Source organism: Chiloscyllium plagiosum, unplaced genomic scaffold (assembly GCF_037043375.1).
Source record: "Chiloscyllium plagiosum isolate Xiang-an unplaced genomic scaffold, Cpla_swu_hap1 HiC_scaffold_25, whole genome shotgun sequence".
In the NCBI taxonomy this organism is placed as follows: Eukaryota; Metazoa; Chordata; class Chondrichthyes; order Orectolobiformes; family Hemiscylliidae; genus Chiloscyllium; species Chiloscyllium plagiosum.
This window is the reverse complement of record NW_028270163.1, coordinates 40,414,468-40,442,424: the sequence shown is the minus strand read 5'-3', so window position 1 is coordinate 40,442,424 and position 27,957 is coordinate 40,414,468. Positions and strand designations below refer to the sequence as shown.

General features: G+C 43.1%; 1 protein-coding gene across 3 annotated transcripts; it reads right to left on the bottom strand.

Moving 5' to 3' along the window:
- Positions 1 to 22,196, bottom strand: LOC122562195 (uncharacterized). Of its 3 annotated transcripts, none has more exons than XM_088000641.1 (7): positions 22,071 to 22,196; positions 21,323 to 21,418; positions 17,282 to 17,393; positions 14,015 to 14,091; positions 12,763 to 13,142; positions 11,915 to 12,059; positions 1 to 2,115 (listed from the first exon to the last, which is right to left on the bottom strand). In XM_088000641.1, the coding sequence occupies exons 3-6, from the start codon at positions 17,344 to 17,346 to the stop codon at positions 11,931 to 11,933; spliced, it is 651 nt and encodes a 216-aa protein (XP_087856767.1). In that variant the 5' UTR covers positions 17,347 to 17,393; positions 21,323 to 21,418; positions 22,071 to 22,196; the 3' UTR covers positions 1 to 2,115; positions 11,915 to 11,930. The 3 variants fall into 3 exon arrangements, with proteins under 3 accessions (XP_087856767.1, XP_087856766.1, XP_087856765.1); XM_088000640.1 differs by lacking the exon at positions 1 to 2,115 and adding an exon at positions 10,020 to 10,289; XM_088000639.1 differs by lacking the exon at positions 1 to 2,115 and having other exon boundaries at positions 11,515 to 12,059.
- Positions 22,197 to 27,957: the final 5,761 nt, after the last annotated feature.

Genomic DNA, 27,957 nt, shown 5'->3' with positions numbered 1-27,957 from the left:
TTACATTTCAAATGTTTTTATTTCAAAAAAATCCATACATTCAGTCTGAACATAATAGTAATTTTCCATTCAAACTAATGTGTCATTTCCTTTTGGCACTTAGTACATAGTGATATTCACATAATTACATACAATTCCAAATGATACTTCCAGGTAAATTAATGAGAGGAATTTAAGTAAATCTTACTGGTAAATAGATATATCAAAGATTGTTCACGTTAAAAGTTGTAAGGTGGCAGGGGAGAGGGGCGGGTAGTTAGCTAAGTTGGCCAGGGTATGGTTTCGAATAATACCAACAATGTGGATTTGAATTCTATTCTGGTACGATCCTGGGATCTATCACCCCTTCTCTTGAGAGTGAAAGGTAATCATGAATCTCTCATCAAGTCAGTTCTGTCATCACAGGAATTCAGCTGGTGCACCCAAGGTGTGGGACCCAAAATTGGACAGAGTATTCTAAATGGGACCAAATTAGAGCTTTATAAAATCTCAGAAGCACATCACTGCTTCTTTATACCAACCCTCTTGAGATAAATAACATTACATTCGCTTTCTTTATCACAGACTCAACGTGCAAGTTATTGTTGGGAAACTTGAAAGGGTTCAGAAAAGATTTACAAGAATGTTGGAGGAGTTGGATGAATAGGCTGGGGCTGTTTTCCCTGGAGCGTCAGAGGCTGAGGGGTGACCTTTTCTAGGTTTATAAAATCATGAGGGGCATGGATAGGATAAATAGACAATGTCTTTTCCCTGGATTGGGGGAATCCAGAACTTAGAGGGCATAGGTTTAGGGTGAGAGTGAAAGATGCAATAGAGACCTAAGGGGCAACTTTTTGACACAGAGGGTGCTGCGTATGTGGAATGAGCTGCCAGAGGAAGTGGTGGAGGCTAGTACAATTGCAACATTTAAAAGGCATCTGGATGGGTATATGAATAGGAAGGGCTTGGAGAGATATGGGCAGGGGTGGTGGTGAAGAACAACTGTATAGTCATCTTGTGATGATGCTGTCACTTTAAAAAGGTTATTTTGTCCTTGGTTTTGTTTTGAAGAGAGGTTATAAAAGTACAAGTTCCGAAGTCCAGTTTGACAATGGTAGGGGATGACCAGTTCAGGTTCGTTTTAGTTTGTTTTAGCTATAGCAGTCACAAGATGTTAGAGTTCAGGAGAGGTACAAGCTTCAGTAAAGAATTCCTGACTGACTTTCCCTGAAATCTCTTAGCTTGTAAGAATCAATGTTTGAATTTACCTTTTTGCCGAGAGGTGGGTTTGTGGGATATCATTGTTGTGGAACAGTTAATTAGGAATTTTTACTGTATTGGGTCGATTAAGTTTTCCAATAGTTTACTTATTCTAAATTCCACTTTCTTTTGTTCCTGTTTCAACTGTAGTGTTTAAATAAATTCAGTTTTGCTTAAAGCCCAGTGGTTTGACCAGTTGCATCACACCTGAAACAACCACTTCACATTTACCTTTAAAACAAGAAAATGTTCAGGTCTAGGCTACTATCTTATATTATTTTGAGGGATTCTGGCCTGATGCATGACACAAGGGAAACAAAACTGTGCACAATGCTCCAGTTGTGGTCTCACACATGAAATGGAGAAGGTGTTATAGCGATTTTACAGCATGGTTGCAATAGGTTGCACTGGAAGTATTTACAGGCAAACTACTTATTGTTTAATATTCACACTTTACTTCTGAGTTTCATTATATTTTTTGTCTTAAAAAAAGGAGTTTGAACTCCCTGATGATTGAACGGACAATTTCAAGAGTGAATATTGAGCAGTTGGGGAGAAGGTGAGTGACAGACCATTTTACAATTTTAGACAAGATTTGTAGCTCAGGTTGCGGATCAGGCTCTAAGTTTCCTTGCTGTGCTTTGTCAGATTTGTTGTCAGATGTTTAGTCACCATGCTAGATAACAGAGAGCCTCCAATGAAGCACTGGTGTTCTGTTCCGCTGGTCACTTGTGTGTCTTGCTTGGCCTGTGGAGTGGGTGATATCACTTCCAGTTCTTTTTCTGAGAGGCTAGTAAATGGAGTCCAAATCGATAGGTTTGTTAAAGGAGTTCCGGTTTGAATGCCAGGCCTCTGAATGTTCCGGTTTGAATGCTCCTGTAGTTGAATATCAATTATATTAATAACATTAATACTAATGCCTATTCATATCAATAAACATCACCCTAGCCGAACAAACACTGCCATCACTGCTAGACGAACCAATGACACAAACATCTGACGGCACCAACTCCATCAGCAAGGACAGCATCCTCAAACTAGTAGACCTGTGCCTCACAACCCACTTCACCTTCAACGACAAGGTCTAAAAACAAATCTGTGGGACACCTTTGGGATCACCAATATCAGGACTCTTAGCAGAAGCAGTTATACAGCGGTTAGAACAAACAGGCCTTCCCACGATCCAGCTCAAGCTTTGGGCCCACTAAGTAGATGACACCTTTGTCATCATGAAATGCAACAAATTAGAAACTTACAAACACAAACAAACAACACTCTCACTCAAAGTTCACCAAAGAGGAAGAGAACACCACTGACCAGTGTCTACAAGAAAGCCACATACACTGACCAGATACACAACTACAGGAGCAATCATCCCAACACCCACAAACAGAGCTGCATCAGGACATTTAAATGAGCCACAACAAACTGCAGCACCCAGGAACTACGAGAAGCTGAGGAAAAACCGCTATACGACATATTCAGGAACGGTTACTCAATAAATGCAGTCCACCGATTCCTACACAATAGATCTAAAACAAGAAACACAACAAGCGCAGAGACTCTAGCCACCCTGCCATACATTAAAGGCATCTCAGATGATGACCAGACTACTCTGGCCCCTAGGCATCATGATAGCCCACAAACCTGCCACCACATAAACAACTCCTGATGAATTTAAAAGGACCCTGTACCAACAATCAGCAGAACAAACGTCATATACAAAATACCCTGCAAGGATTGCAACAAACATTACGTTGGGCAGATGGCCAGGAAACTAGCCACCAGGATACATGAACACCAACACAGACATGACCAACTATCACTGGTATCCATATGCACGGACGAAGAGGGACACCATTTGACTGGGACAGGCTAAACAAAGACACGCACGAGAATTCCTAAAGGCTTAGCATTTAAACCAGAACTTCATTAACAAACACATCAATTTGGACCCCATTTATCAACTTTTCAGAAGAACCAGAAGTGATATCACCCACTACAACAGACCAAGACACACAAATAGAAAGCGGGACATCATAGGTTCATAGGAGGCTCACTGATGATGTTATCTAACATGGTGATGAATTGTCCGAAAACAATTCAGCGGACGGAAGGACGGCGAACCTGGTATTAATGAACATAGTGAGCTGGTGAGTGAGTTAACAAAGGTAGCCTATAACAATACCTCTCTCGGCCTTCAGCATACCTCCAGCTCTAGTTGTGCTCACGATTCAAAACCATACTATTCAGGAATATATTCTCTACACTAGAGTTCTCAGGGAGCATCACTTGATCCAAAATGTTAACTCTCATTTCTCTCCACAGATGCTGCCAGACCTGTTGAGCTTTTCCAGTAACTTCTGTTTTTGTTTCCGATTTACCACGTCCACAGTTCTTTTGGTTTTTATTCTCTGCCCATACCACTTAACCAAGCAATGGTCAAAATTCACCAGCTGAGTGTGGTCAATTGTGTTAATATGCAAGTTTCATCTAATGCCTTGAAAATTCATGGGACTACAGGTCAACATTGAAGACTTGATGCCCGCTTAAACTGCACAGCACTGTTACCAATGTTGTATCTCTGGGATTGGGAGAGGTGTTAGAAATTTGAGCTATGACTTCAAACTTTTGCTTTAGTTGTCTATGGGTCACTGCCGGATGTCTGCAAGGTCATTAGAAAGTCAACAGTAAGTTGTGCTGTCATTTCCAGGAGCTAGGGCAACAGTGAATAGTTGATCTGGTTTCATTTGACATTTTTAGTATCAGAAGAGCCATGGTAAAGGATTTTTAAAGCCAGTGAAGACAGAAGCATTGAAGGAAGGGCAGATTCTTTTCCACTTCAGTACATTATTTCAATTAAAAATAAAGATCCTGGGAATACTTGAGTCAGGCAATAGTGGAGGAAAAATTGGTTAAAAAGTAACTGGGGCAGCATGGTGGCTCAGTGATTAACACTGCTGCCTCTCAGTGCCAGGGATCCAGGATAGATTCCAGCCTCGGGCGATTGTGTGGAGTTTGCACATTCGCCCTGTGTCTGTGGGGGCTTCCTCCTACAGCCCAAAGATGTGCAGGTTAGGAAAATTAACCATGCTAAATTGCCCATGGTGTTCAGGGATGTGTCGGTTAAGTGCATTAATCAGGAGTAAACATAAGGTGGTAGGGTAGGGCAATAGGTCTGGGTGTGTTACTCTTCGGAGGAACGGTGTGGACCATTTGGGCAAAGGGCCTGAATCCACACTGTAGGGATTCTATGATTCAATTAATCAAATACAGAGTGACTGGGGTTTAAGTACAACAAAATGGAAGGCCTGAAAGGGAAGAAGGGGATAAAAGATTAGAGGACAAATGGTTTCATAATTAAAATCTAAAAGACTGTGAATGGATATAATAGAGGAGCAAACTCCAACCCTTCAGGCACGAAAGATAACATTCTGATAACTGCGATGCAATGGAATAAAACGCTAATGAAACCATCAAGTCAAAAAGGGCCAGAATTAATGGATTTTTAGATTAGATTAGATTACTTACAGTGTGGAAACAGGCCCTTCAGCCCAGCAAGTCCACATCGCCCCGCCGAAGCGCAACCCACCCATACCCTTACGTTTACCCCTTACCTAACACTACGGGCAATTTAGCATGGCCAATTCACCTGACCTGCACATCTTTGTGACTGTGGGAGGAAACCGGAGCACCCGGAGGAAACCCACGCAGACACGGGGAGAACGTGCAAACTCCACACAGTCAGTCGCCTGAGGCAGGTATTGAACCCGGGTCTCTGGCGCTGTGAGGCAGCAGTGCTAACCACTGTGCCACCGTGCCGCCCAAATCTGTTGAGCTCAAGTCCAGAAGCTGTAGAATGGAGCTAAAGGAAGATATGCCATCTCTTAATTTGCTTTGAGCTCAATCTTTCAACTCATTTAGATCATGATCACACCTATTTCCTTTATCTGATTTGGCTGTGACTCACTTTTGTCCTTCATTCTGCACAGACCCTTGGTACTTACATCATGAAAAGCATGTCGTTAGACTCATCACCCTACACAAATAGCTTCCCTTCTCTAAATCTTCCTTACCATCACCAGCACTAAAGCCACTTGTCTTTTCTCGGTTTTGAAAGGTAATTGACCTGGACCAATAATCCCTCACTAATCACAGATCCCAGCACGGTCTTCAGTTCAAACTGTCAACATGTGTAACATTTTGTTTTGTTCAGCCTACCATCCAAATTTGCCTAAAACAATCCTTGGGGTTTAAAAATTGTTGCAGCTTTATAGCAGTAGTGAGGAAACAGGAAGGTAAATCCTATTGGTCTTATCTGCAAGATGTCAAAGATTGCTTCTACCGTCCAAAGATCCACCTTTGTGCTGAGAACATGCTCCAGCATACTCTGCAGCACTCAAACTTAGCAGCTCAAAACTCATGTTCAGCACAGAAAAAGATCCTTTAGTTCAATTCGTCCATGCTGACCAAATATTCTAAATTAATCCAGTCCCACTTACCAGCATTTGGTCCATATCCCTGTAAACCCTTCCTATTCACAATACCCATCCAGATGCCTTTTAAATATTATAATTGTACCAGTCTCCACTATTATCTCTGGCAGCTCATTCCATACACACATCACCCAGTGTGAAAATCTTGCCCCTCTCACCTTAAACCTATGCCCCTCTAGTTTAAGACTCCACACCCTGGGGAAAGACCTTGTTCTACTTACACTATTCATGCCCCTGATGATTTTATAAGCCTCTATAAAAGGTCACACCTCAGCCTCCAAAACTCCAGTGAAAACAGCTCCAGCCTATTCAGCCTCTCCCTATAGGTCAAATCCTCCAACCTTGGCAATCATTTCTGAACCCTTTCAAGTTTCACAATACCCTCCTTACAGCAGGGAGACCAGAACTGCACACAATATTTCAAAAGTGGCCTAACCAATGTCCTGTACAGCTGCAACATGACTCCCAATAAAAAGTCAAGCATACCAAACACCTCCTTCACTATCCCATTTACCTGCAATTCCACTTTCAAGATATTATGAACCTGGACCCTAAGGTTTCTTTGTTCAGCAACACATCCCAGGATCTAATCATTAGAGTGTATAAATCCTGCCCTGATTTCCCTTCCCAAAATTCAGCACCTCACGTGTATCTAAATTAAACTCCACCTGCCACCCATCCTTGGCCTTCTGATCCAGGTCCTGTTCTACTGAGATAAAACTTCTTCGCTATCCACTACATCTCCAATTTTGGAGTCGTCTGCAAACTTACTAACTATATCCCCTATGTTCACAGCCAAATAATTTATATAAAATGATACATGTAGTTGATCCAGCATCGATCCTTGTGGCATACTGCTGGTCACACGCCTCCAGTCTGAAAAGCAATTCTCCATAAGCACCCTCTGTCTTACACCTTCAAGCCAGTTCTATATCCAAATGGCTAGTTCTCCCTACATTCCATGTGATCTAACGTTGCTAGTCAGTCTACCATGAGGAATCTTGTCTAATACCTGACTGAAGTCCATATAGATCACGCCCACCACTCTACCCTAATCAATTCTCTTAGTTACTTTTTCAAAAAACTCAGTCGTTAGTGAGACACAATTTCCCATGCACAAAGCCATGTTGACATTCCCTAATCAGTCCTTGCCATCCCAAATACATGTAAATACTGTCCCTCTGGATTCCTTCTAACAATGCTCAATACAGGTGCAAAATACTCATTTGGTATCTCCCCCATCATCTACAATTCCACATACAGGTGGACTTGGTGATCTTTAAAGGGTCCCTATTCTCTCCCTTGTTGCTCTTTTATCCTTAAATGTATTTGTCGACTCCCTTTGGATTCTCCTTAAGTCTATTTGCAAAAACTATCCCATGTCCCTTTTTTTGCCTTCCTGATTTCTCTCCAAGTATATTTCTACTTCGTTTATATTCGGAGGGATTCACTAGATACCTGCTGTATGTACCGGACGTACACTTCCTTCTTTTTAACCAAGGCCTCAATTTCTCCAGTCGTCATTGCCTACACCTAACAACCTTGCCCTTCACTCTAACAGAAACAGACTGTCACCGGACTCTCATTTTTAAGGCCTTCCCATTTTCCAGCTGTCTTTTTACCTGCAAATATCCACCCTCCAATCCATTTTTGAAAGTTCTTGCCTTGTAATGTCAAAACTGGCCTTGCTCCAATTTGGAACTTTTAGATCCCATCCATCCATTCCCATCACCTCTTTAAAATTGACAGAATTAAGGTTGCAGGCCCCAAAATGCTCCCCCACTGACACCTCCATCACCTGCCCTGCCTTAATTCCCAAGAATAGATCAAGTTTACTTTCTTCTCTAGTATGTGTGTAAATACAATCAAAATTTTCTTGCACACATTTAACAAAGCCATCTCCATCCAAGCCTTTAACTCTGGCAGTCACTGGTTAAGTTAAAATCCCCTACCATTACCACCTATTATTCATACAGACAACTGAAATCTCCTTACAAATTTCTCAATTACTATTGGGAGGCCTATAATACAATCCTAATAAGAAAGGGATGATCACCTTATTTCTCAGCTTCACCCACAACTTCCCTGCATATTTTCCCAGGAATACCCTAAGTACAGCCATAATGTTATCCTTAATTAAAAATGTTACTCCCCTGGCTCTCTTGCCCCCACCCCCACCTTCTATCCTTCCTATAGCATCTATATCCTGAAACATTAAAGCTGCTAGTCCTGTCCATCCCTGAACCACGTCTCTGTAATCACTATGATATCTCAGTCCCATGATCCCAACCATGCCATGCGTGTGTCTGCCTTCCCCGTTAGGCCTCTTGCTTTGAAATAAATGTAGTTTATCAGTCCCATCTCTTTCCCAGTTTTGTTCCTGGCTGCCCTGACTGTTAGACTTGCACCTATTCCCCAACTGCACCAGTGTCAGACTGAATCCAATCTCATGTCCCACCCCTTACTAGTTTTAATTCTGCCAAGCAGCTCCAGCAAATCTCCCTGCCAGTACATTAGTCCCTTTCCAATTCAGGTGCAAAGCATCCTTCTTATACCCCCGAAGACATTCCAATGATCCAAACATGTGAATTCTTCTCTTGCACCAGCTCCTCAGCCACACATTCATCTACTCCATCCTCCTTTTCCTACTCGCACCAGCTCGTGACAGAATTCAGACATTACTACCCTCGAAGTACTTTTTAAATTCCTGCCAAGCTCCCTATGTTTTCTCCTCAGAATCTTGTCTACTTCCCGTGTAGTTAGATCCAATGTGTAAAACAACTTCTTGCTAGTTGCTCTTCTGCACCATCACCAAGATATCCTTGATCCTGGTGCCACAAAGGCAACACACCTTGTGATGTCTCATTGTCACCTGCAGAAAAATCCATCCGCACCTCTGACTAGAGAGTCCCTATCACAATCGATCGTTTGGAACCTGATGTACCCTTCGCTAAGGCCAGTCTCGGAATCAGAAACCTGGCTGTCAACGCTACATTCCACTGAGTCCCTCACCCCCTACAGTATCCCAAACAGTATACTTAGAGCCATAGAGATGTACAGCATGGAAATAGACCCTTCGGTCCAACCCGTCCATGCCAACCAGATATCCCAACCCAATCTAGTCCCACCTGCCAGCACCCAGCCTATATCCCTCCAAACCCTTCCTATTCATATACCCATCCAAATGCCTCTTAAATGTTAGTTGTACCAGCCTCCACCACATCCTCTGGCAGCTCATTCCATACACGTACCACCCTCTGCATGAAAAAGTTGCCCCTTAGGTCTCTTTTATATCTTTCCCCTCTCACCCTAAACCTATGCCCTCTAGTTCTGGACTCCTTGACCCCAGGGAAAAGACTTTGTCTATTTATCCTATCCGTGCACTTCAAAATTTTGTAAACCTCTATAGAGGTCACCCCTCAGCCTCTGACGCCCCAGCCTGTTCAGCCTCTCCCTGTAGCTCAGATCCTCCAACCCTGGCAACTTCCTTGTAAATCTTTTCTGAACCCTTTCAAGTTTCACAACATCTTTCCGATAGGAAGGAGACCAGAATTGCACGCAATATTCCAACAGTGCCCTAACCAATGTACTATATAGCCACAACATGACCTCCCAACTTGGAGATGGAGATAGTCAGAGGTGACACCTGCACTACCTGCCTAGCTTTCCTGATGGTAACTCATCTACTTCACAGTATCTGCGGTTTTTCTACATCCCTGCAACTGTCATCATACCTGCCAGCTCCTGTAAATTCCTCATTGCTGCTCCAACTGGTCATTGCAATCTGCTAGGTGTTGCAGCCAAATACATTTCCTGCAGACATAATTGTCAGTAACATGGAAACACTCCCTAATCTCCCACATCCAGAGAGGAAAAGCACATCACAACGCCATGTTTGCACTTAAATCTACAGAGCCAAATAGTAACCCAGTCTTACTGGTCCAAAGAGAGTGACACCAGAATTATATTAGGTTAAAGTCTATAACCTGCTCATTGATGTAGTACCTTGTAATAAATTTCACATTCTTCAGTTAAATGAGAAAATAAATTTAGAAGAGAATTTAAGCAATAAAATGATGGGACAATTACAATTTGGGATGAGGCCTCAATGTTAAATATACAATACTTTTGGGTATCAAATTCTTGTGAAAATAATCAACCACTTTTCAGCAAGTGGTTAGGATTTGATCAGACCAAGTCAAGAATCCATTCAATATCTGGTCAGGTATGACTACTGGTTATAGTAGACAAGTCAGACCCCAGAATAAAACCTGACTTGATATGACAAGTTCTACTTTTATTATGGAAGTTACTCACTGAACAGATTCACAGGAATACACATGTAATCTTAAAATGCGTTATTAAAACAATTGCATGTAGTAACTCCGAATTTTCTGAATCATCTTTATTTCTTTGAATTTTCAATTTTTCAAAGAAAACTGAGTCAAATGGCGATCATACGAACGTTGGAGCCAGTTCAGAAGAGATTCACTCAGTGGATATCAGATATGGAGGGACTGCCTTGAGGAAAGGTCGAGTACATTGGGCCTGTACCTGTTGGAACAAGGAAGGAATGAAGGGCAGCTTTACTGAAAGATTCTAGGGAACTTGATAAGATAAATGCAGGCAGTGGTTTCCCATTGTGGAAGAGTCTAGGGCTCTAAGACAATCTCAAAACAAGCTGTACTGATGGAGGAATGCCAATAGTGAATTTGTGGAATTCCTTATTGTTAAAGGCTGTTAAGACCATGTCATTAAGTATATTCAAGGCAGAGACAGATTTTTAAATCAGTAAATGAAGACAAAGAAGTATGGATGGAGACAAAGGATAATGGGAAAAATGTAGGAAAGTAGAGTTGAGGATTATCAGACACTCCCTGCCTTCAGTCCTGAAGGGCTTTTGCCTGAAATGTTGATTTCCCTGCTCCTCGAATGCTGCCTGACCAGCTGTGCTTTTCCAGCACCACTAATCTAGATTCAGCTATGAGCTGTGTCTGCTCTGCTATTCAACAGGCTCTATAGCCCACTTCTGCTCCCATGTCCGATGGTTTTAAATCGTAAAAAGGTCACGTCTTAAATATTTGTACCTGAAGGAATGACAAAGGTGGCAGAAATCTGAGCGAGCTAACTGGGGTCAAGGTTTATTTAAAAGGTAACATTAAACCAGTGGAGGAAAGCAGGTACTTGATGCTTGCCAAAGGCTAAACTGATCAAATAGCTGGTGACTGGACAGTGTCAAAAAGATTGATAACACAGTTTGCAAGAAGGGTGTATGGAAGTCTGATTCAAAATGATAGCTAGCTCAGGATGGGTGGGGTTGCTGGATCAATTTGAGGTGGAGCAGGCTGATCCCATTTCAGTCTTATCTTAGACAAGTTCACATAAGGCTTTTTTTGCATCACTGTATTGTGTATAGAACGGCCTAGGGATGCTGATATCTAGACTAAACACAGACTAGGGAAAGAATGAATAAAAACCCTAAAAAAGATCTATTCCCAGGAGAACATTTCACTTCAATTAGTCAGAAAGATTCATCTTCACCCCCCACCCCGCAATTGCCTTATAAGCAATCTAGAATCAAGTCAGCCCCTTAGCAATCACCATCTGCCCTTGTAGCTTGCTTGTCACTTAAAATTTTGATGAACTTGTGATTTGCACTAATTTAAACATGCAGATATCAAAGGAAAAGTGCTAGTAGATAAATACTTCCAGCCTGGCTTAGGAAAAAAAAGTCAGATAAGGTCACACCAAACCTCAGCACAATATAGCTGAAGGCTAATTAGGATTCATCTTGTTTATTTATTTAAAAATGTGTACATAGCTGCAAAGTCACATTGATTTTTTACTTGCATTAACAAAAAGAAAATAAGGACTCTTTCAGACAGCATTCCCATTCAATTCACAAAACACACAATGCTGCTCTAGCACAGGAATACAATTTTTCAAATGAGATGTTGCAGCACACTGTCTCAGTTATTTAAGACCCATGAAGAAATTATCCTTTGCGGATGTTGACAAGTTGCAAGGACATGGTCACAACACCATCCAAAGATGTTACTGTGCATAAACTGGACTGTTTCCAAAAAAAAAAAACTGTACTTAATGGCTCCAATGTCCTGAGGTGCCAAATACTGTGCACAAACCCCAGCTGTCTGAGAAGTAACAACTGTTCCACTCACCGACTGAGATCCAATACTACAAGAAATCCAAGTCATCAATCAGCTTCTTCATTTCAGTTGCATTTCTGCTAATGAAGTTCCTTGTATCTTGGGAGATCTTTTCCAACCCAGCTTCTTTGAGGGCTGCCATATATTCTTTGTTATTCTGAAACAGATCAGCATTTTTTACTGGTATCATGATGCAGTTTGATGTGGAGTGATCATTGACACGAATATACCTCTATTATGGATACACGAACCCCACGACGTATTGTTTGAATATTTTACTATGGTAGAATCATATTCTAACAAAATGTTGCAAAAACCAAAGAAACAGCAATAGTATTTCTAACTTTAAAAACAGTGAAGAGAATTTAAAAACTAAATATGCACAATTGTTGACATTCCAAAAAAAGGTTATCAAAAATCAGAGGGCATTTTTTGGCTTCTCACATAACACACTTGCAATAATGCCATTCCTTATATTCTAATAACGGCAAGGTTATTGCGGCTCTGCATTTAACAGCTATGCTTTGCAATAAAGTATAAATGATGCAAGTGCGATATCAGAATGCAATACACTTAGTGTAGTCCAATTTAAAGCATTACAAAAGAACAAACCGATTTTGTAAGATAATCAGCCACAGCATCTGAAGTTCTTTGCTTTTCAGTACTAGAAAACCAAATCTTAACATCGACTATTTAAATAAGTACCACTGCTTAAAAAGAACAAGGTAGTAAAGCTCAAGTGACAAGTGTAACAGCTGGCTGATTAACGTTTAATAAAAACTGCTCCTCTGGAAATTTGGTATTGTGATTCTGCCCGTGTTTGCAAGAGGGAGGAAAAGTCTTTTTAGCAGTACTCTTACCTTTGGCCTGAAGCCTCTGCCATACTCATAGATTTCAGTTCCAGGAAACACTGGACCTTCACAGAAGAGCTCTTCCAAATTATTAGCAATTTTGTGCAACATTTCTTCTTCATAGGCAAATACTGAACCATCATTTCCAGCGAGAATGACAAGCTGAAGCCCTGGTGCCAGGCACGGGTAACTTTCAATCACACCCAGGACCACCATATCCATTCTTTGGGGCAGGTAGAGATCCTGCCAACACTTAAGCAAATCAAGCCTTCCCCAATAAATTGTATCATCCAGGCCCCCAATTGTAAGGGGAACGTTCATTTGCAATTTCACAGTTTTTCCTCTGTGAAGATTCACTTTGTCTGTTACCAGTTGTAAATATTTTCCACCTAAAAATGACAAGTATAGTACTTATGAAGTCCAACACCTAACTAGTGCAATTACTCAAAATATGTAGAAGAATAAAATTTAGAAATATTTCAGGTCTAGTGAACAGAGTTATTCAAATTTAGATAGAGCAGCTATTGCTTAATTATACTTGGTTCAAGGGGTGTAAAAGGGGCGAGAGAGAGCGAGAGAGAGAGAGAGAGAGAGAGAGAGAGAGAGAGAGCGAGAGAGAGAGAGCGAGAGAGAGAGAGCGAGCGCTTCATCAACACCATTCAAAATGGGGAACTTGAAACTCCTGAATGAACTACAAAGCAGCCATTTTGCAAAGAGACTGCTGAGACCAGTAGATTTAACAGCCAACACAACATTAAACGATCAAGAAAGGACATGGAAGAGCTGCACCAAGAATGAATAATGAGGTACATTCACTGGGTGAGTGCGTGGGAGAGAAACATGACTGAGCAAACCAGCCAGATGTGTAATATTAAAACTAAACTCCCATTAAAAACAGGGATATGAACTGACTCTCTACTGATTACTCAGACACAATCTGCACAGGAACATGAACAGGGAGAAAGAAGGGGTTGCAAGATATGAAGAAAAGGATTAAAAACCCTTAAATTATGTCCTTTTACAATATTGCAGTGCTTCAGGTTTAAGATTACATAAATGATAAAGCTTCCTCAAAATAGTGCCTAAAAACTTAGCTTTAATACTGTATTAAAGGTATCTACATGACTGCCTCATCTGGAGTGCTTGCATTTCTAACCTACCAAAGGCAAGTGTAAATTTCTACACTATTTACCACAGAACTTTTAAATACAGACACCAATCCCAATAGTATATACAAAATTATATAACTGAAGTTCTTTACCTGGTCTCAGTCTGCAGAAATCTTCACAACATTCATCATCTGCTTCCAGATCTGTGACACTTCCAATGCTGTCTTCCCTAATAAAGGACATACAAATCATAAAAATTTACACATGGGACACAGCGCTTAAGGACTACAGCAGGAGTCAAACGTTTGAATTTATATATTGAATACTCAAGACAGTGAATTGATCCAATGCAATCACGAAAGTAATTTTGTGATCCTGTTCTTGCGACCTATTTAATCAGTATGCACACAGTCTCATAAGGCAATTAGGTCAACATTAAATAAGACTGTGATTTAAGCCATCACAAAAGTGTGGTTCAGGTAGGGACAGGACTGGCAGCTTAATGTTCTGGGGTACTGATGCTAGAGGAAGGATAGAGGGGGAGGCAAAAGAGGCAGGAAGAGTGTCATTTTTGGCTAGACATAACATTATGGTTGAACTTAGGAAGGACATTCCTGAGAGTCAATTCCATCCATTAATTTTACCAGACAAAAGTGAGAGATGATCACCTTGTTGGGGGGCCTCTAGCACAATCCAAATAGTCTGCAGGAAATTGAAAAGCAAATATGTAGAGAGATCTCATTTGTAAGAATAATAAGGTTGTAACTGTGGGGGATTTTAAATTTTCCAAACAGATTGAGACAGTGATAATGGATTGGGTGGGGAGGAATTTAGTGTTCAGGAAGATTTTCCTCAAAACGTATGTACCTACCAGAGGTTGTGCAAAAATTGACTCTCTTGGGAAGGGAGGGCAACTGACTGAGGTGGCACTGGGGCCAGAAATAATAATTCCATTACGTTTACAATAAGAACAAAGAACAAAGGTTTACAGTCCAGGAACAGGCCCTTTGGCCCTCCAAGCCGGAGCTGAGCCAAATGTATTCTCTAAACCTGTCGGTCAATTCCTAAGCATCTGTATCCCTCTGCTCCCCACCTACTCATGCATTTATCCAGACGCATCTTAAGTGAATCTACCGTGCCTGCCTCTACCACCCCTGCTGGCAACGCCTTCCAAACGCCCACCACCCTGCGTGAAGTACTTTCCACGTGCATCCCTCTTAAACTTTCCACCTCACACCTTGAAAGCATGACCTCTCGTTATGGAATCCTTCACCCTGGGAAAAAGCTTGTCTCTATCCACCCTGTCTATATCCTTCATGATTTTGTAAACCTCAATCAGGTCCCCCCTCAATCTCCTTTTTTCTAATGAAAATAAACCTAACCTACTCAACCTTTCTTCATAGCTAGCACCTTCCATACCAGGCAACATCCTCGTAAATCTTCTCTGCACCCTCTCCAAAGCGTCCGTATCCTTTTGGTAATGTACATAGTATTCTAAATGCGGCCAAACCAATGTCTTGTACAATTGTAACATGACTTGCCAGCTCTTATACTCAATACCTCGTCCAATGAAGGCAAGCATACTATATGCCTTCTTGACCACTATCCACATGTCCAGCAACTTTTAGGGTACAATGGACCTGCACTCCCAGATCTCTCTGCCCATCACCTTTTCCCAAGGCTCTTCTGTTCATTGTATAATTCACTCTAGAATTAGTCTTGCCTAAATGCATCACCTCACATTTATTTGAATTGAAAACCATCTGCCACCTTTCCGCCCAACTCTCCAGTCTATCTATATCCTCCTGTATTCTCTGACAGATATGGAAAAGGACTTAAAGTTAAAAAGTTTAAGCTGATGATTTATGTTATTAAGAGGAACTTTCAAAAGTTGATGGGGCGGGGTGGGGAAAAAAAAAGAGAAAAGAGACATTTGCAGGTTTAAAAAAAAACAAGAGAGATGGTTGGAAAGTGGGCAACTTTCCAAATGCAATAATAACAGACCAGAGGCAACATGTTCCTGTTAGTGTGAAGGGCAAGGCTGGTAGGTGTAGGGAATGCTGGATAACTAGACAAATTGAAACTCTGGTCAAGAAAAAAGGTGGCATATATCAGGTGTAGTCCGCTGGGACCAAGTGAATCCCAAGATAAATATTGTCGCAGCAAAAGTATACTTAAGAGGGAAATCAAGAGGGCAAAAAGGTGACACACGATAGCTTTAGCAAATAGAGTTAAGAACCCAAGATATTCTACAAGTATGTTAAGAGCAAAAAGAGTAAATATGGGGAGTACTTCAATGTGGCCGCCCATGTGTAGGTGAGATATGAAACAAATACTAGACCTCAGTATTTACTGAGAAGGACATGAAAGCTAGGGAAACTAGGAAATAGTGACTTGAATCCATATTACAGGTGGTGCTGACCAGGACCTGATCAGGTGTTTCCCAAAATTTTGTGGGAAGCTAGGGAAGTGATAGTAGGGCTCCTTGCTAAGATATTCTTACAATGGCAGCCATAGGGCAGATGCCAAAAGACTGGAGAGTGGCTATTGCTATACCGTTATTTAAGAAAGGTGATAAGGAAAAGCCAGGGAAATATAGAGCCATGAGACAGACATCAGTGATGAGCAAGTTGTTTGAGGAGATTATGGGGCAGGATTTACATGTATTTAGAAAGGCAAGGACTGATGAGGGATAGTCAACAAGGGTGTGTGTAGTTAAGTCTCACTAAAATTGATGAGTTTATCTTCGAAGAGATGACATGGAGGCCACTTTTGGAATACTGCGTTCAATTCTAACCTCTCTATTAGAGAAAAGATGTTGCGAAACTGCAAAGGGTCAGAAAGGATTTATAAGGATGTTGCCAAGATTGGAGGGTTTGAGCTATAGGGAGACCGAATAGGCTGGAGCATTTTCCCCTGGAGCAGAGGTTTATGGATTACCGCATAGAGTTTGATGAAAATGGACAGTGGGTGAATGGCTAAGGCCTTTTTTCCTAGGGTAAGGGAGTACAAAACTAGAGGGCACAGGTTTAAGGTGAGGGAAAAAAAGATTTAGACGGGAAGTGATGGAGGTGCATGAATAGGAAGGATTTAGAGGGATACACACCAACTTCTGGCAATTAGAACAGATCAGTTAGTACTGGCAAAGACAAATTGGACCAGAGGGTCTATTTTCACATTGTATGACTACAAATACATTTCCTGGACTTGAGTGCCAACATAACAGTAGACAGCTGAAAAGAAAAAACAAGCACACCAAACCTGTCACCTTGGCAGACACATGCTTGGGTTCAGCTGCCTAAACATCAATCATCCACTCACTGAACGATCACAACAAACGCTTTTACAGATAGCCCACTGAACAAAATATTCTTTTGCATATTGATGTAACATTTCACTTGAATATGAAAAACATTCACCATATTGTTTTTTCAGGGCAAGTCAAAGGAACTGGCTTCACAGCAGCACTCATTTTTCTTCTCATGTGAATTGAAGAAAATGGCAATAGAATTCACAGATGTTCACTCAAACCTGGACAGAACACACGGACGAGAAATCAAACTTAATACGTTTCCATGCATAAGAGCACTAATAAAATGCCAAAGATTAACATTTTGCCTACCTTTAAGGAAATTAATTTGGAAATTATGGGGAAATAACCCAAAGCAAAGAACATTATCAGAATGGTGGGTTCATGGGTCTTAAAAGCAGTGAAGATCAAAGTAAAGCCATTTAAAGACAGAAAAGTACTAAACTAAATTATTATTAATCTACTTATCAATTCATGAATAAGCTAGTCAGTTGATGGACAAAACAATTTCAGTCCATCTGGAGTAACAATCTTAAAACAATTTCTACATATTTATCATTGCAGCACAGTGGCCCAGTGGTTAACACTGCTGCCGCACAACACTAGGGACCTGGGTTCGAGTTCCATCTGGGATGACTGCATGGAGTTTGCACTGTTACTACAGTTGATATGGGGGATTTCAACATGCAGGTAGACTGGGAGAATCAGGATGGTATTGGACCTCAAGAAAGAGACTTTGTGGAGTGCCTCAGAGATGGATTCTTCGAACAGCTGGTGTTGGAGCCGACCAGGGAGAAGGCAATTCTGGATCTGGTATCGTGCTACGAACCAGAATTGGTCAGGGACCTCGAAGTGAAGGAGCCATTGGGAAGTAGTGACCATAATACAATAAGCTTCAATCTGCAATTTGAGGGGGAAAAGGTACAATCAGAAGTGACAATATTTCTGTTGAATAAAGGGAACTATGGAGCTACGAGGGAGGAACTGGCCAAGTTCAATGGTGCAATACCTTAGCAGGGAAGACAGTGGAGGAACAATGGCGGATATTTCTGTGTATAATGCAGAAGTTATGGGGTCATTCCTAAAAGGAAGAACGAACCTAGGAGGAGGCATGGGTGCCGTGGCTGATGAGGGAAGTTAAGAAACATATAAAGGTAAAAGAGAAAAAGTATAACATACCAAAGATAAGTGGGAAAACGGAGGACTGGGAAGCTTTTAAAGAACAACAGAGGATTACGAAGAAGGAAATACGCAGAGAAAAAATGAGGTACGAAGGTAAGCTGGTCAATAATATAAAGGAGGATAGTAAAAGTTTTTTTTAGGTATGTGAAAGGCAAAAAAAATGGTTAAGACTAAAATTGGGCTCTTGAAGACAGAAACAGGGGAATATATTAAGGGGAACAAAAATGGCAGAAGAATTGAATTGGTACTTCAGATCTGTGTTCACGAGGAAAGACAAGCAATCTCCCCGAGGTAACAGTGGCTGAAGGACCTGAACTTAAGGGAATTTATATTTGCCAGGAATTGGTGTTGGAGAGACTGTTAGGTCTGAAGGTTGATAAGTCCCTAGGGCCTGATGGTCTACATCCCAGGGTACTGAAGGAGATGGCTCGAGGAATCGTGGATGCATTGGTGATTATTTTCTAGAGTTCGATACATTCGGGATCAGTTCCTGCGGATTGGAGGGCGGCTAATGTTGTACCACTTTTTAAGAAACGTGGGAGAGAGAAAGCAGGAAATTATAGACCAGTTAGTCTGACCTCATTGGTGGGAAAGATGCTGGAGTCTATTATAAAAGGATGAAATTACGACATCTGGATAGTAGTAACAGGATAGGTCAGAGTCAGCATGGATTTATGAAGGGGAAATCATGCTTGACTAATCTTCTGGAATTCTTTGAGGATGTAATTCTGAAGATGGACGAGGGAGATCCAGTAGATGTAGTGTACCTGGACTTTCAGAAAGCTTTTGATAAAGTCCTACATAGGAGGTTAATGAGCAAAATTAGGGCGCATGGTATTGGGGGCAAAGTACTAACTTGGATTGAAAGTTGGTTGGCTGACAGGAAACAAAGAGTAGTGATAAACGGCTCCATTTCAGAATGGCAGGCAGTGACCAGTGGGGTACCACAGGGATCAGTGCTGGGACCACAGCTTTTTACAATGTATGTTAATGATATAGAAGATGGTATTAGTAATAACATTAGCAAATTTGCTAATGATACTAAGCTGGGTGGCAGGGTGAAACGTGATAAGGATGTTAGGGAGATTACAGGGTGACTTGGACAAGTTAGGTGAGTGGTCAGATGCATGGAAGATGCAGTTTAATGTGGATAAAATGTATGGTTATCTACTTTGGTGGCAAGAACAGGAAGGCAGATTACTACCTCAATGGAATCAATTTAGGTAAGGGGGCAGTACAGAGAGATCTGGGTGTTCTTGTACACCAGTCAATGAAGGTAAGCATGCAGGTACAGCAGGTAGTGAAGGCGGCTAATAGCATGCTGGCCTTCATAACAAGAGGGATTGAGTATAGAAGCAAAGGGGTTCTTCTGCAGCTGTACAGGCCCTGGTGAGACAACACCTGGAGTACTGTGTGCAGTTCTGGTCTCCAAATTTGAGGAAAGACATTCTGGCTATTGAGGGAGTGCAGCGTAGGTTCACGAGATCAATTCCTGGAATGGCAGGATTACCTTACGCTGAAAAGCTGGAGCGACTTGGCTTGTATACCCTTGAGTTTAGAAGACTGAGAGGGGATCTGATTGAGACATATAAGATTATTAAAGGATTGGACACTCTGGAGGCAGGAAACATGTTTCCATTGATGGGTTAGTGCCGAACCAGAGGGCACAGCTTAAAAATATGGGGTCGACCATTTAGGACAGAGATGAGGAGAAACTTCTTCACCCAGAGAGAGTGGTGGCTGAATGAAATGCTCTGCCCCGGAGGGCAATGGAGGCTCAATCTCTGGATTCATTTAAGAGTTGGATAGAGCTCTCAAGGATAGTGGAATCAAGGGTTCTAGAGATAAGACAGGAACAGGATAATCAGCCATGAGTATATTGAATGGTGGTGTAGGCTCGAAGGGCAGAATGGCGTACCTATTGTCTATTGTTCTCCCAGTGGCTGCATGGATTTCCTATGGGTGCTCTGGTTTCCTCCCACAATCCAAAGATGTGCAGTTATTGTGAACTGGCCATTCTGAATTGCCCATAGTGATAGGTGCATTAGTCAGAGGTAAATAAATATTGGGTAGGGGAATGGGTCTGGCTGGGTTACCCTTCGGAGGGTTGGTGTGGACTTGGTGGGCCGAAGGGTCCGTTTCAAAACTGGAGGGAATCTAATCTCTAATCTATTCGCCTGGCTTTATCAAAGTTCATTTGGAAGACTCCAATGAACACGCCACCATAACAGGCCAATAGAGCCAAACAATTTCACCTTTGATTTAGGTTTTACCCTAATTTTTGTAATTGCACATACCCGATTAGTACAATGATTATGCAGGACAATACACAAGTTACTTTAAGGCCACAAAAGGAACAGAAAGAGGTCATTTGGCCCCCCTCAACCATTCAATTGGATCATGGCTGATCCGCATCGGCAGTACCCATCTCCACCCGACATTTCTCCTACCCAACGCCCTTTCCCTGTAACTAGAGGTATGTGGAGATGAATTCTGAGAGACTCTAGATCGGCTGATGTAGTCAAGGTTGCCAATCTTGGGTGGGAGGTAGAACAGGGCAGTGTGGGGTTCCCGAACAATGAGATTGGAAGATATGGGTGGAAGATCTCCTAAGGTAGTGACGTTGTTTATGGTGTGGGAGATGATGGTTTGGTGATAAGAGGTGAGGTCGTGGTAGGAGGAGGTGTCTTCAAGTTTATATCTGGCTTCAGTGGTGCAGAGGTCAGTGCACCAAAGTACCAATGCGTCCCCTTGTTATCAACTACCATTTGTCACAAATGGCTCTTTTTGGGGTCTGGGGAGAGGGGATCTCAAGCCTAGTCATGAGGCAATACTGTTTATTTTGACAGTGGATCCGCATTTTACTAATTACCAGCTTGAAGCAGTCAAACGTCTAACATACTCCTATTAATAGTGTGGTATTAATACTGAAACAAAACACTCCTGGAAAAGTTAAATTTAACCAAACCTAGTTAAGATCAACTGAATAAAATCAGCTTCCAGGATCCAATAATCTGGCAATTCTCCTTTTGATGTGATCATGTCAAATTGGATCAGTCATATTCTGTAAAAAAAAAATCACAAAACAAGTCATAGACCAACTAGCTTTCAGAGTGTTACTCCTTCATCGGGTAAGTAGTAACTAGCTAGTACTTCCAAATAAACCTGTTGGGATTATAACCTTGTGTTGAGTCTTGAATTCTGTCCACCCCAGCACCTCCCACATCACATTCTGTAAACTCAGCAAGCTATTGCCCAGGCACAGTGTCCATATCCACACCTTGTACCCACAGCAGGTCACTCCTGAACAGAGGGGAAAATCGCACACTTGCTACCACAGGAGGATCACGACCCAGGGGATGGGTGGCGGGAAGTAATGCCATCCTGACCCACTGTGTGACTGAGCAGCAGCTTCCGGGCTGTCTATTTCCCTGGGGCTGTGATGAAACTGCGCATGTGCACCACACCCTAGCTACCATAGAGAGCGCCCATAGAGACAGGGCACAGAGCCCAGTGGGTATCTCCTCACCCCCGTCCCAAAATACCCCATTAATACATACAAACAAGGTAACTTCAAAAATCACTCAAGTAAAGACAAAATACGGTAAGTACTCAACAGCGACTAAAAACAATTCTAAACTACACCATGTAACCAACTTTCCCACAAATTACGAGAAAATATTTATAAGATGTTTATTTAAGATGAATGTTAATACCTGAGAAGTTTCAGGGAAAAGTCCCCTCGCTCTCAGAGCAGCTCACTCACACACTCTCATTCTTCCTCTCAGCCCAGCGGCCACTTCTCCTGAAAAGCAGCTGCGTCAAAACTACGGAAACCGGGCTCAGCATCACATCCGGCCACGCGGTGTCCCTCGTGACCACACCTCGTGACAGCCCGAACATTGCAACACCACACGTCACATTGTATCAAACGACATGCGCCAACTCACTCAGCACTGCAAATCCTCACGGTGTCACCCCCCACATACACCAACTCACACTCAGCACTGCAAATCCTCACGGTGTGACACCCCATATACACCAACTCACACTCAGCACTGCAAATCCTCACGGTGTCACCCCCCACATACACCAACTCACACTCAGCACTGCAAATCCTCACGTTGGAACACCCAATATACACGAGCTCACACTCAGCACTGCAAATCCTCACGGTGTAACACCTCACATAAACCAGCTCACACTCAGCACTGCAAATTTTCACGTTGTAACACCCCAAATACACCAGCTCACACTCAGCACTGCAAATCCTCACATTGTAACACCCCATAAACACCAGCTCACACTCAGCACTGCAAATCCTCACATTGTAACACCCCACATACACCAGCTCACACTCAGCACTGCAAATTTTCACGTTGTAACACCCCAAATACACCAGCTCACACTCAGCACTGCAAATCCTCACATTGTAACACCCCACATACACCAGCTCACACTCAGCACTGCAAATCCTCACATTGTAACACCCCATAAACACCAGCTCACACTCAGCACTGCAAATCCTCACATTGTAACACCCCACATACACCAGCTCACACTCAGCACTGCAAATTTTCACGTTGTAACACCCCAAATACACCAGCTCACACTCAGCACTGCAAATCATCACGTTGTAACACCCCACATACACCAACTCACACTCAGCACTGCAAATCATCACGTTGTAACACCCCACATACACCAACTCACACTCAGCACTGCAAATCATCACGTTGTAACACCCCACATACACCAGTTCACACTCAGCACTGCAAATCCTCACGTTGTAACACCCCACATACACCAACTCACAATCAGCACTGCAAATCCTCACGTTGTAACACCTCACATACACCAACTCACACTCAGCACTGCAAATCCTCACGTTGTAACACCCCACATTAACCAACCCCCACTCAGCACTGCAAATCCACACATTGTAACACCCCATATACACCAATTCACACTCAGCACTGCAAATCCTCACGTTGTAACACCCCACATACACCAACTCACACTCAGCCCTGCAAATCCTCACGTTGTAACACCCCACATACACCAGCTCACACTCAGCACTGCAAATCCTCACATTGTAACACCCAATATACACGAGCTCACACTGAGCACTGCAAATCCTCACATTGTAACACCCCACATACACCAGCTCACACTCAGCACTGCAAATCTTCACGTTGTAATACCCAATATACACCAGCTCACACTCAGCACTGCAAATCATCACGTTGTAACACCCCACATACACCAACTCACACTCAGCACTGCAAATCCTCACGTTGTAACACCCCACATACACCAGCTCACACTCAGCACTGCAAATCCTCACGTTGTAACACCCCACATACACCAACTCACACTCAGCACTGCAAATCCTCACGTTGTAACACCGCACATACACCAACTCACACTCAGCACTGCAAATCCTCACGTTGTAACACCCCACATACACCAACTCACACTCAGCACTGCAAATTCTCACGTTGTAACACCCCATATACACCAGCTCACACTCCGCACTGCAAATTCTCACGTTGTAACACCCCATACACACCAGCTCACACTCAGCACTGCAAATCCTCATGTTGTAACACCCCATATACACCAGCTCACACTCTGCACTGTAAATCATCACGTTGTAACACCCCACATACACCAACACACACTCAGCACTGCAAATCCTCACGTTGTAACACCCCACATACACCAACTCACACTCAGCACTGCAAATCCTCACGTTGTAACACCCCACATACACCAGCTCACACTCAGCACTGCAAATCCTCACGTTGTAACACCCCACATACACCAGCTCACACTCAGCACTGCAAATCCTCACGTTGTAACACCACGTACACACCAGCTTACACTCAGCACTGCAATTCCTCACGTTGTAACACCCCACATTAACCAACCCCCACTCAGCACTGCAAATCCTCACGTTGTAACACCCCATATACACCAACTCACACTCAGCACTGCAAATCCTCACGTTGTAACACCCCACATACACCAACTCACACTCAGCACTGTACATCCTCACGGTATAACACCCCATACACACCAGCTCACACTCAGCACTGCAAATCCTCACGTTGTAACAACTCACATACACCAACTCACACTCAGCAGTGCAATTCCTCACGTTGTAACACCCCTCATACACCAACTCACACTCAGCACTGCAAATCATCACGTTGTAACACCCCACATACACCAACTCACACTCAGCACTGCAAATCCTCACGTTGTAACACGCCACATACACCAGCTCACACTCAGCACTGCAAATCCTCACATTGTAACACCCAATATACACGAGCTCACACTCAGCATTGCAAATCCTCACATTGTAACACCCCACATACACCAGCTCACACTCAGCACTGCAAATCTTCACGTTGTAATACCCCATATACAACCAGCTCACACTCAGCACTGCAAATCATCACGTTGTAACACCCCACATACACCAACTCACACTCAGCACTGCAAATCATCACGTTGTAACACCCCACATACACCAGCTCACACTCAGCACTGCAAATCCTCACGTTGTAACACCCCATACACACCAGCTCACACTCAGCACTGCAAATCCTCATGTTGAAACACCCCATATACACTAGCTCACACTCTGCACTGCAAATCATCACGTTGTAACACCCCATACACACCAGCTCACACTCAGCACAGCAAATCCTCATGTTGTAACACCCCACATTAACCAACCCCCACTCAGCACTGCAAATCCTCACGTTGTAACACACCATATACACCAACTTACACTCAGCACTGCAAATCCTCACGTTGTAAAACCCCACATACACCAGCTCACACTCAGCACTGCAAATCCTCACATTGTAACACCCAATATACACGAGCTCACACTCAGCACTGCAAATCCTCACATTGTAACACCCCACATACACCAGCTCACACTCAGCACTGCAAATCTTCACGTTGTAACACCCCACATTAACCAAACCCCACTCAGCACTGCAAATCCACACGTTGTAACACCCCATATACACCAACTCACACTCAGCACTGCAAATCCTCACGTTGTAACACCCCACATACACCAACTCACACTGAGCACTGCAAATCCTCACGTTGTAACACTCCATACACACCAACTCACACTCAGCCCTGCAAATCCTCACGTTGTAACACCCCACATACACCAGCTCACACTCAGCACTGCAAATCCTCACATTGTAACACCCAATATACACGGGCTCACGCTCAGCACTGCAAATCCTCACATTGTAACACCCCACATACACCAGCTCACACTCAGCACTGCAAATCTTCACGTTGTAATACCCCATATACACCAGCTCACACTCAGCACTGCAAATCATCACGTTGTAACACCCCACATACACCAACTCACACTCAGCACTGCAAATCATCACGTTGTAACACCCCACATACACCAGCTCACACTCAGCACTGCAAATCCTCACGTTGTAACACCCCACATACACCAACTCAAAATCAGCACTGCAAATCCTCACGTTGTAACACCCCACATACACCAACTCACACTCAGCACTGCAAATCCTCACGTTGTAACACCCCACATACACCAACTCACACTCAGCACTGCAAATTCTCACGTTGTAACACCCCATATACACCAGCTCACACTCCGCACTGCAAATCCTCACGTTGTAACACCCCATACACACCAGCTCACACTCAGCACTGCAAATCCTCATGTTGTAACACCCCATATACACCAGCTCACACTCTGCACTGTAAATCATCACGTTGTAACACCCCACATACACCAACTCACACTCAGCACTGCAAATCCTCACGTTGTAACACCCCACATACACCAACTCACACTCAGCACTGTACATCCTCACGGTATAACACCCCATACACACCAGCTCACACTCAGCACTGCAAATCCTCACGTTGTAACAACTCACATGCACCAACTCACACTCAGCAGTGCAAATCCTCACGTTGTAACACCCCACATACACCAACTCACACTCAGCACTGCAAATCATCACGTTGTAACACCCCACATACACCAGTTCACACTCAGCACTGCAAATCCTCACGTTGTAACACCCCACATACACCAACTCACACTCAGCACTGCAAATCCTCACGTTGTAACACTCCATACACACCAACTCACACTCAGCCCTGCAAATCCTCACGTTGTAACAGCCCACATACACCAGCTCACACTCAGCACTGCAAATCCTCACATTGTAACACCCAATATACACGAGCTCACACTGAGCACTGCAAATCCTCACATTGTAACACCCCACATACACCAGCTCACACTCAGCACTGCAAATCTTCACGTTGTAATACCCAATATACACCAGCTCACACTCAGCACTGCAAATTATCACGTTGTAACACCCCACATACACCAACTCACACTCAGCACTGAAAATCATCACGTTGTAACACCCCACATACACCAGCTCACACTCAGCACTGCAAATCCTCACGTTGTAACACCCCACATACACCAACTCACAATCAGCACTGCAAATCCTCACGTTGTAACACCGCACATACACCAACTCACACTCAGCACTGCAAATCCTCACGTTGTAACACCCCACATACACCAACTCACACTCAGCACTGCAAATTCTCACGTTGTAACACCCCATATACACCAGCTCACACTCCGCACTGCAAATTCTCACGTTGTAACACCCCATACACACCAGCTCACACTCAGCACTGCAAATCCTCATGTTGTAACACCCCATATACACCAGCTCACACTCTGCACTGCAAATCATCACGTTGTAACACCCCACATACACCAACACACACTCAGCACTGCAAATCCTCACGTTGTAACACCCCACATACACCAACTCACACTCAGCACTGCAAATCCTCACGTTGTAACACCCCACATACACCAGCTCACACTCAGCACTGCAAATCCTCACGTTGTAACACCCCACATACACCAGCTCACACTCAGCACTGCAAATCCTCACGTTGTAACACCACGTACACACCAGCTTACACTCAGCACTGCAATTCCTCACGTTGTAACACCCCACATTAACCAACCCCCACTCAGCACTGCAAATCCTCACGTTGTAACACCCCATATACACCAACTCACACTCAGCACTGCAAATCCTCACGTTGTAACACCCCACATACACCAACTCACACTCAGCACTGTACATCCTCATGGTATAACACCCCATACACACCAGCTCACACTCAGCACTGCAAATCCTCACGTTGTAACAACTCACATACACCAACTCACACTCAGCAGTGCAATTCCTCACATTGTAACACCCCACATACACCTACTCACACTCAGCACTGCAAATCATCACGTTGTAACACCCCACATACACCAGTTCACACTCAGCACTGCAAATCCTCACGTTGTAACACCCCACATACACCAGCTCACACTCAGCACTGCAAATCCTCACATTGTAACACCCAATATACACGAGCTCACACTCAGCATTGCAAATCCTCACATTGTAACACCCCACATACACCAGCTCACACTCAGCACTGCAAATCTTCACGTTGTAATACCCCATATACACC